We start from the raw sequence: 11,503 nt of genomic DNA, 5'->3' as shown, positions 1-11,503 counted from the left end.
ATATATATATAAAATTTTTCATCCAAATGTTTAAATTACAAAAAATCAATTCGAGGAGTTTCGAGGAGGTTTTGTCCTCCGAACCCTCCCCAAAACTGCACCACTGTAACCATGCTATTTAAAAATAATTTACATTGATAAATATTTAATTTAACTCGATAATATTTAACTCTTTTCACGAGAGAGATATTCATTTCTCGAATGTGAATATCGCTTGAACAATGCTCTTGAAAGAATGAACACTGAAAAATATCAAATAAATAAATTAAAAAAGTGAAGAAAATTGTTTGGAATTTTGCAATGATAACAACACTCGTGACGTATAGGCCTGATTTAGAATTATATTGGCCCTATAGGCGTAAAACTGTGGGGCCCCCATTAGTTCTCAAATTTACATGTTGTTCAGTTACAAAATGCTTTTAAACTTTTATAACTAAGTAAATTATAGTACATGTGTAAATTTGTGCTTATACTTAATTAAAATTCATAATTCTAATAGACAATTGTAAAGGAAAAATACGCAAAAGAAATGATAAAAAAAATGTTTGTATCAGTTAGGGGACCCCCAGATGTAGGGTTCCTGGGCCCTGGCCTTCTCAGGCCTTATGATAAATCAAGTCTGAACGTAATCGATCTTTTGAGTATATTTAGTTATAGTTGCATGAAAAATACTTCCCTACCGGTCCCCCAGTGAACTGATTGCAAAGAAACTGTTCCCAATAGAACACTGCAGTCAAGCATCACTGGCTGCTGTCAGTGTGCAGGTGGGTGACGATTTTGATCAGACTGCGCAGGGACCGAGGGTGCGCGGTATTAGTCCTCGTTAAACTGTTGTACCTCAAAGCTCAAAGTGCTCGACTCCGCATGCAGTTGGTCAGGCTACCAAAGCAGAGGAGTTATCCCCTCTGCATAGGAACGAAATTGCGATGGCATGTCTTTGGATTATCCATCATGTTTCCATTATGTTCGACAATACCTCTAGTGTGACGTTAATAAAGTACCTACCTGCTTCTTTAACGTTATATATTGAAAAATATACATTAACCAAATAAAAAAAGAAATCTTTATTTATAAATACAATACTATTTAACATAAGTGGTTTTATTTTTGTAGACTTTAGAAAAAAAAGGAAAAAAAAAAAAAGTGAAATTTTGTGCATTTTTTGGAATTTGGAATAGCACTTGCTGTCCTCACCTGTTTGTTTATCCTGGCAAAACGAGCCGGTCACTTTGACTGTAATCGTACATTAGTTTCATATTTGGTTTAGTTTTCAGGTTAAATATGTTCATGTAAGTTGAGATTTTATTTAGAAGAAAAAAAAACCCTTCTCGCTTTATATAATTCGTGAGTTCAATTAAAAGAATTAAATATGTCTACTGATCATTCAAAATCTCCAATTAAAGATTCTGCCTCGAACAAATATGAAACAAAGGAAAAAATTGTGTCCGAAATAGCAGACAGCTCTGTTCGAGAAATGGGTGAAGTAATTGAATCAGCGAGATCTGTTTTACGTTTAAACATGTATGCTGCCGCTGGAGGCTTTATATCATTAACCTATGGAGCATATTTATTTGGTCATTCTGGATTTGGAGCAACTTCTATGTTTTGTGTGGGTATAGGAGTTATTGTTTCTGTTTGGATGATGAGAAGTAATTATTCGACCGAACGAGATGTCCGACTGACTGTCGAGCGATCTGTCTCTTTGAATGAAAAAGAATGCATCTTAGCTACTCTAAAAGACTTGCCTTCATGGGTAAGAATTGAAAAAATAAATGTAAAATGCATTTGTTTGCTTACTAAAATCGTTAGTATATTTACTAACATGAGTTAGATGTGTTATGGACTGCTTTAACGAGATTAGTAATTTATATTTGATAATATGTCCGAATTTATTGTCTGGAAAAAGTAGAGTACATTATACTTTTCCTACAGTAATATTTTTGCATAAAGGGTGCAGTTAAAAATAGTTGAGGCAACAGTGCAAAAGAAAAAAAAAAGTGCAAAACGTATTATTTACTATACCATTGTCAAAGAATTGGGGAGATTACCGTATTGTGATCCGGGGAAGAATAATCGTCTAGTCTTGGCAACTTCCGTGCTGCGGCCTGCAGGATACAAAAAAATATGACAAAAAGGGACTAACTCGAAAGGTATAACTTGTAGCCACCCCCGGGTAAACTTCTACTTGCTTTTTTTTTTAAAATTGTAAGTTTAAAATCTATTTGACACCTTGGCGATTGCAGTTGGCGTGACAGATCATGATACGGAAATATCCCCAAATAATTAAAAGCCTCTATTGTCTTCAGCCTTAACATTGAATAATGTGGAAAATAATTATAGAAAGGGAGAGAAAAGGAGGCAAATATTCTTTTTCTTTTTAGTTTTAAGTTTGAATTAGATTGATTTTATTATGCATAAAGTTTCTTGTAAATATCAGTCATAGTCAATTAAGAAGCTGTATATTGTAATTTGCAGTACAATAAATCTATTAACCATAGATCTCACTATCATTTCAATTAACCATATACTTCAAGGATGCACAACCTATGAGCCAAAACTGACCCCTTAAATTTAAAACTTGTGCCTTGAACAGTTTTAAATATTAATAAAACATACATAAAAGAAAATCTATTTAATAAAAGAATATCTAAAACTTTTAATTCAGCTTTGGAAAAAAATACCACTGTATTAGAAATTTATTTTTTATTATTGGCCACCCTGTTCTAATTGTCTTTGTGCAAGCCTGATTTATAATAACCATTTCGTTTTTCACGTTTATGGCTACAGTATTTGCAGGAAAATGTAATTTCTTATGAATTTTATACGTTACTACATATATACACATTACTTTCAACTACGATCTAAATACACTTTACATTTTTATGATTACAGTTTTACTTCTCTTTTGTTGGTCCCGATCCTGGCATTCTTAAATTTTTGTAACCCTCCATCAAAAAAAGTTTGTCTGGACCCTGAACCAAAAAAGGCCCTGAATATCAAAAGGAAAAGGATGCAATAGATATTGATTATGTCATTAATTAATGCTATCCTACAGACACTGTTTGTTCTATGATCCCTGTTTGCAATTTTTAAATATTTTTTTAATAATAATTTTAAGTATTAGATTATTTTGCAATGATGCAGAAAGTTTCTAAAATTACTCATCATGATTAAGTAAGTAACAATCTTTTGTAATTTCTATAAATGAGACATTGCAAACTATTCACCATGTATCTTCAAAATAAAAAAATTACATTTTTGGCATAATTGGATATATAATACAGATTTACGCGAATGTATTTTTAGTTTTAATCTTTATCTCATTTCTCATACTTTTATATCTGATAAATATACATTTTTCAATTTGATTAAGTTCTTGAATTATAAGAAATAAGTATTGAGAATATGACTTAGTTTTTAATGATTAAAATCTTATTTTAGAATTAAATTTTTATCACGGTCTTTATAAGAGAAAGAAAAACTTTATATCGTGTTAGTTTCATTTTTTGATATACGCTTGTAATCTTAAACTGTCTGAATTAATTAGCTTATGACATCCATTATTTTTCATGAAAAATTTTGTGACTTTTTTTCCTGTACAGTAAGACAGATAGCCTGTAACAAAAAAGTTGTAATTTTAAGCATTAAAGTTATATTTTGCAGAATGCCCGGCAGTAAGAGAACTTTAACCATGCTGGTTAGAAAATGAATTTATTGAGCTAAGGAGTAGTTTACTGTTACCGTTAGACAATTTATTCATAAGTGTGTGGGGATGGTAGCTATCGATGATGTCTATGCTATCTATGGGTGGTAGCTATGACTTCTTTTCAATATAAACATGAATCAACTTATATTGAAAATGTAATAAAATTTTTCCTTAGTAGCTTTTCATTGAGTTATATAACACTAAAAAGTTTTTAAAATTTAAAAAAAAAGTTTTTAAAAGTTTTTTTTGTTTTTAAAATAAAAAACTACATTCAAAACATTTATTTATCAAATATTTTAAAACAAATATATCGAATTTAAATATATGTGCTTTTATTTACTAAAATAATTTATCTATAATTAAATATGTTAAATTAGTAGTAGTATTAGAATAATTAGTTTGTAATTTGTACGAAAATGTTTATGCTTAGTTTGCAACTGTTGTCTATTATGTGTCAATAGAATGCTGCCTGAAACCGGGTCTTGAGAAAAAAAATGAGTCCGGGTATGAGTCCAAACCAACCATGCTTTAAAATTTAAACTTCAGGAACATGATCCATATGTCTATGATCAATGCCAAAATTATGCCATTATAATGATCAAATTATTTTCACACCAATCAAATCAGATCATCTTGATGCCCTGGAATCATGTTTCATCCATATGAATTCTGATTCCCTTGTTTACTACATTAGTTCCACACTCCCTCTTCATACTGCATAAAAATATTTTTTTATCCCATCACTCTCAGTCTCAGTTGTTTTTCTTGTTCCATTTTTTCATTTTTAATCTTGTTTCATTACTGGGGTTTTTCTTAATTGCTTTCTCACCTTTATTTTAAATTTTTCATTGGCAACATGTTTTCCTCCTAACTTTTGGTTGGAAACTGCATACTGACCATTTTAAAGTTGCTGGTTGCATATAGTATGCCAAAAGAAAAAGAAAAACAGACCACCCTGAATAATTTTTGATCTAATGATTGGATCTTCATGTTCTAGGACTCAATCTTAATGGTTCAAGGGAGTGACCTCAAATATGTTAATTTATTAGTGCAGACAATGTTTTTAGTTATGAAATCCGGTACAAAAACGTACTATCTCTGAATAAACATACCTTTTTTTCAACAGTTCGAGATTTCTGACTCCAAAATATAGGGGGGTAGCTGCAACCTGGGAAATATGGTTCTTATAGTTCTATTAGGAAAACGTTCCAAAGTTTGAACTCCTTAATGTTAATTTTTACTTTTTGCATACTTTGCCATATCTCAAGAATTTTTTTAGCGAGTTAGAAACTTTTCGCGCCCAATTATAAAATTCTTTTATCCATGCAAAAAATTAATTTTAGTAATTATTTATTATTTTTTATTATTTTATTTAATAATTGCCTAAAATTTTGAATTGTAAGGTATGCAATTTTTTACGTCATTTTTAAGTATTATTAAATATACCATTTCTTTAAAATTTGATTTCTAAGGTCCTATTTAACCGATTCTGCTCAAATTTTGTACTTTGTCATGTAAAATTAAATACTTTAAAATGACGTAAAATTTTTTATACCTTACAATTCAAAATTTTTCAACTGTTATTAAATTATATAATGAAAAACAATAAATATTTACTGAAATTAATTTTTTGTATGGAATTATCTTTAGCTAAAAAAATTTAATGGCTAGGTGTAAAAATTGTTCAATTAGTTTAAAAACATCTCGAGATATGGCGAAATACGCAAAAAGTAAAGGTAACATTAAAGGATCCAAACCTTGGATTGCTCTCCTAACCAAACTATAGGGACCATATTTCCCAGATTGCAGATACCCTCAATATTTTGGGGGTCAGAAACCCGACTCTGATGAAAAAATATGAATGCTTATTCAGAGAAAGTAAGTTTTTGTGTCTTATTTAGTAACTTAAAATATTGTCTGCCCTAATTAATTAGCATATTTGAGATCACCCCCGTGAGCCATTACGAATGTGTCCTAGAATGTGAAGATCTGATAATTAGATCAAAAGTTATTCAGGCTGTTCCGTTTCTTTCTTTTTTCTTTTTTTGTGGAGCCCTGTACACTGCTGATAGTGTTATATGATTTTAAATAGATGTTAGCATTTGATTGATTTTCTAATTTTTATTTTGGCTTTTCTTTTAGGTATTTTTTCCTGAAACTGAAAGAGCAGAATGGGTAAACAAGGTATAATCTTAAGTCCTTCAACTTTTTTCACTTTTGGATAACCAATTTTATCTTTTTATTTATTTTGCTTCTCTTATTATCACTTTTAGAGAAAATACTCTGCTAATAAATGTTCATAAAATTTTTATTTGACTTGTTAACTTTGTTTTGTATACAAAAAAGTTGATATTGGAGAGGTAGTTAAATACCCATTAAACAGGGTATACAGAGACAGTGTTCAAGAAAAATTAACACTCAGAATAACTTTTGATCTAATGATCAGATTATCTTGTACTAAGATTCAATCTTATTGGTTTGAGGGTATCTTGGAGTTATTATAAACTTAGAGGAACATGAATTCATAAAAAAGTTTCACCTCATTAGGCTACACATTTCTTCCTACTCACCTAAGAAAGAAAAGAAGGCCTTCTTTATTTTAATTTACCTTGGATCTCTCGTCTTTTTTTTTAGTTGTACTGTCACTGTAAACAGTCTAATGAAGGGTGTAGTGATCCTAACTCAAAAAGGTTAATGAAGCAGAGGAACATAAAAGTGCTGAGTGAGGTGTCACTAGTGTGGAGGAAAACAGGAAGGTGCAGATTGATGCAGGTGGAATGATCTGGAACATGCAGATTGATACAGGCGGAAAGATCTGGAACGTGCTAGACAGACTGAAAAGAGTCTCAGCTCTGTAGTCTGATCCGGGCTGTCATGCTGAGCACTTGTTACTGAATATAACCGAATTCAACAGATTTTGAAACTAATTATAACATATGTTTACTATAAGTTTATTTTGAACTGTTTTATACATTTCCTAGCAATTTTAACTTAGCATTTTTAAAATAGAGTTGGTTGAGTACCGTATTATGTATGTCCTATGTCGACATTTCTGCAAAGGGGCTGTCAGAAATGCATCTTTTTTGTGCCAGTTGCTTCACTTGTTTTGATATCACTAGAGGAAGGGGAGATTCAGTCAAGTTATTTCCTAGTAAACTAAACAAATCTCCCTCTCTTTCTGCTCACCAGGTCTTATAGAAAAATGAAAAGATGTAAGTTTTTTTTAAATAGCATTTAGTAAAAAGAATCTCCGAATATTGGACTTAAAGAATATGAATATGTAGCTTGGATTTAGTCATTTAATAATTCCTTGATCCTTGTAAGGCTTTAAAAAAATTAGTACATTTTATCCACGAGTTTAGTGTCAACATTATTTATAAGATCACCCATGTTTGTTAAGAACAAATAGAATAATGTAAGTAAGGAAAAAAATATGATGTCAAACTGTATTATGACTTATGAATTTTATAAACAAGTAGAGGTAAATTCTAAAATATGCTCTATCAAAGTATAGAAACTATTTTGTTAAAGCACAGTCTTGATTTCTAATGTATTGAAATAATTTTAACTTACTGTAGCTGCATTTTAGTAAATAATTTCTTTAATTTTTTTAATATATGACTCAGAAAAAACTTTTACCATTAAGTTTTCTTAATTGTAAACAGACATTAACTTTCATCTAAACAGACACTCACTTACAGAACAGATAATTTGTAAACAGATGCTAACTTTGGATTTTTAATATAGATTTTAAGACAAATGTGGCCCTATGTTGGAACATATGTAAAGGAAATGCTAAAAGAAACGATGGAACCTAGTATTAGAGATGCATTGCCTTCATACCTGAAAAGTTTCAGATTTGAAAAAATTTTACTTGGAGATATGGTAATAATGAGCTTGTTAATTTTTGTATACTTTTATCCTTGGAAATTTTTGTTCAGCCAATTGTTTCTCAAAAGCATTTTTCGTTTACTGATATTAACTCTTATCCTCTTACATTAGCTGTTTATACAGTCAATTCGCTATAACTCGAAGTACGATAACTCGAATATTACTATAACTCGATTTTTTTGTGAGGTCCCGACCATTTTATCTTCAATTTCATGTTAATTATTCTCGATTACTAGAATTTTACTCCCTTTAACTCGATTTTTTTTGGATCTTTTAAAGCAAGAAAAAAAAACCTAGGAGCTGATATCTTGCCCCTTCCCTTGCAACACACACACAATGTCTTTCGCACTCTTCATGGAGAAGCTAAAGCTGTCCCTCTTGAAGTATGTGAACAGTGGTTAAATGAAACGTTACCAAATTTACTTCAAGGATACAGTTAAAATTATATTTTCAATATTGATGAAATGGGTTTATTTTTTAAATGTCTTTCAAATAAGACTATGATGTTTAAGGATGGAAACTGCTCAGAGGGTAAAATGACGCTTGACTGTCCTAGTTGGAGGGAATGCGTCTGGAACAGAGAAATTGCCCTTATTTGTTATCGGAAAATACCGAAATCCCCGATGTTTCAAGAATGTAAAAACGTATCCTTTGGATTACAAGTCCAACAAAAAGTTTTGGATGACATCAGTTTTATTTGAAGACTATGTAAGAAAATTTGATCGGAAATTTTTGGTTAAAGAAGAAAAGTGATACTCTTTATGGATAAATGCACAGCACATAGTGATCTACCTAATTTGAAAACAGTAAACTTGCAGTTTCTCCCGCCAAACGCAACAGCAAAGTTGCAGCCGATGGACCAGGGTATCATGAAGTGCTTCAAACAGTCTTATCGTAAATGGCTTGTCAGAAAAATGATCTCAAATATTGTAAGCATTTAGAAGATTTGTAATTAATAAGCATTAATTAAATAATCCGACAGTATTTTGAAAGTCCAAAACCGAAACTAACGACATGTCGAACTTCTGATTTGTCGAAGTTTTTCATCAGTCCTATCAGATTCGAGTTATCGCGAATTTACTGTATATTTTTTCATTCATGGTATTCATAATAAGTCCTTTAATTTTATGAAGCTTCCTAATTTGATTTGGAAAGCAATGGTAAAAAATAATTCTGTTCAATATTTGAAAGAAATATTGATATTATGCTTGCCTTAAACTTATAAAATATATTATAGTTATGATGAAGTGAAGAGTAAGTCTGAGTTTGCAAAATTTCAGCCATCTAGTTGCCATGCAGCAATATTTTTTAGATCCAAAATTTCTGAACATTTTCATTTAAGAAACATTTTATTAATTCAGATGACTTCAAAATATGCATTCTGTTCCAATTTTTGATCTGCTTACTTCAATTAAAGCACCCATGTAAAATGTTCTGGTACAGAACAGCAATGTTTCACAAGCAAAAGGCCAAACATAAGTTCCAGCAATCGTGGGTTGATTTCATACCGTGATTAAGTTAGAATATAGAATAAAAGAATAGCAATCTGTGAAACATGCAGTAATTAGCCAGTAATAGTAGTAATTAGCCAATCCTTTGCCAAAAGATGCAGTGGGTATTTTCGTTTCTTTTGAATTACATGAATATGCTTAAAATACATGGAAACTGATGATACACTTAAAATGAGTAAGTGCTAACAATGCACAGAATAATTGATGATTCTGTGTTACAGTTCTTGAATGTATTGTTTAAAGCATATAACTGAAAATAACAAATCGCTTATAGACTCTTAAGACTTTGTAGAACTCTTAACGAAATGCTATATTTTTTATTACTTTATTTATTTTTTGATAATATTAAATTTCAAATATCAATTATCATTATCGAATTTCATAAGAAAAAAAAATAGTTATGCTTCTTTCCAATTCATAATATAGTGATTTCTAAAAAAAAATTTGTCCTGGATATTCAAAATCTTGTGTTTTCATAGAACCTGAGCATAACTAACATTTTTAAAAATTAAATGTGTGTTTCAATTAAACATTCTCAGAAAGTCTTAAAGTGTAGTGTGAGAAAGTCTAAAGTGTAAAGTGTAGAAATTAAAGTGATCATAACAAATTGATGCTTCACATTTTGAATTTATGTTATATTTTATGCAAACTTTTTTTTAAATCAAATTTTAAATTTAATCATACCTATTCATTGTAAATGTTAAATGATAATTTTTATAACCAACTCATTGATTCATTTTATATTTTATTCTCTTATTATATTGAAATTGCATATTTTAGCGATTACTTTTTAAAAATATTTCTGTACAATTATTAAAAACCATTCATATTTGTTTTTAGCCCCCAAGGATTGGTGGTATTAAAGTTTATCAAGAAAATGTGTCACGAAATGAAATAATTATGGATTTAGAAATTCGGTAGGTTTTCTTTTCTTTTATTTTTCATCTATGGCAACATTGTGATTGTTAAAAAAGGTGTGTTTTTCATATTTATTGCTTATATAATAAATGAAATCATGAATATTTTATTTTCAAAATTTAGTGAAAAGAATACATTAAAATTATAAAAATCATAATTATTGAATTGTAGCAACAGTCAATTTTGTTCTCATAGTAGGAAATGGTTGTTTTCCTGCAGATAGAAATAATAGGATTGGATAGTTAATTTTCGGACATGTTTACCCTTTGTAGCACAACAGTTTAACAGTTACATACTTTTAAATATAAAATAAATACAGGTTTCATAAAAAAATGCAATGATTAAACAAAAAGTCTGGAGCTTTTAAAATATCTTTACAAATATATTGCTGATAAAAAAAAAAACATTTTCAATTCTTTTTCACTAAAGTTTTTGATAGGCTAATGATTATCTTCCTTGGGAAGTAAATTTGAAGGCAATTATGAAATTATGGAGAGAAAATTTTATGACGAGACAATTTTAGAATATTTTTTTTTTTTTTTTAAATTTAAACATCCTATATATATCTTAATAAAATAAAATTTTGAAGAAAGTAGCTAAATATTTAGAGTGTTGTATTTTTATTCTTCCTGATTAAAACTCTCAGTTGCAAACTATTTACTTCTATTGAGTGAATTTAAGTTTTACTAAGATACTTTATTTATTAGTCTCTGAATATTCATTTGACAAGGAAAGGATAAATGAAATTGTATAGACTAGACTGTCTTTTTGGTGGTAAAGTGGTTAATTAAGATTCTATATTGGTAAAGCTATCAAAATTAGTAATGTAATAAATTGTTCTGCTTTCTTCAATCTGGTATTTAAAATTACTACCATTGAATCATGCATAATATTGATTCAGGTTATGGATGGTGTTTTCGACACTAGGGAGCGCTGCTAGCTGTGGGCCTGCTTATACTTCCAGGTTGCTGTTTCCTGTGTATTTTAAAGCCATTTGGCTCACAACGTGGTTTTATGGCGCACGGGCATTGATTGTAAACAATCAATTGCGGGTCTCTGGGTGGCGAGGGTGTCATAGACTTAACATAGTGAGGTTTAAAATTAAAGTGTTTTTAACTTATATTCTGAATTTATTTAGAATATTACATATATTTTTCGAAAGATAGTGTACTGAACTTTAAATAGTGATGCAGTTTTAATTGAAAATTTCCTTTTAAATGCTGCAATTTGAGGATATATATTTGGTCACTTTATTTCCTGTGATTTGTAATGTTATGGCACAACTTGATTAGAAATAAATGTATAGAATACCTGCATTAAAATTAATATTATTATTTAGGATTTAGTGTTTTATTTATGTGTGTATGTTTTTATTTATTTTAAAACTGATATATATTAAACACAGTTTTGAGTATATCATAGTCAATCAATCTTATTAATTCATGTTATTTTTCTTAATGGTATTTTTATTTTGAAT

General features: G+C 29.6%; 1 protein-coding gene across 1 annotated transcript in view; it reads left to right on the top strand.

The window, feature by feature from the left end:
- Positions 1 to 1,135: 1,135 nt before the first annotated feature.
- LOC107456722 (extended synaptotagmin-like protein 2) overlaps positions 1,136 to 11,503 on the top strand; it is a 47,674-nt gene continuing 37,306 nt past the window's right edge. The window contains exons 1-5 of the mRNA XM_043043989.2: positions 1,136 to 1,753; positions 5,849 to 5,890; positions 7,454 to 7,591; positions 9,949 to 10,025; positions 10,928 to 11,060. Coding sequence (XP_042899923.1) covers positions 1,370 to 1,753; positions 5,849 to 5,890; positions 7,454 to 7,591; positions 9,949 to 10,025; positions 10,928 to 11,060 — 774 coding nt within the window. The 5' untranslated portion in view covers positions 1,136 to 1,369. The remainder of the gene's footprint in view (positions 1,754 to 5,848; positions 5,891 to 7,453; positions 7,592 to 9,948; positions 10,026 to 10,927; positions 11,061 to 11,503) is intronic.

This window comes from Parasteatoda tepidariorum, chromosome X1 (assembly GCF_043381705.1).
Source record: "Parasteatoda tepidariorum isolate YZ-2023 chromosome X1, CAS_Ptep_4.0, whole genome shotgun sequence".
NCBI classification, from domain to species: Eukaryota; Metazoa; Arthropoda; class Arachnida; order Araneae; family Theridiidae; genus Parasteatoda; species Parasteatoda tepidariorum.
Note: the sequence above shows the minus strand (reverse complement) of the source record. Positions and strands in the feature narration are given on the sequence as shown.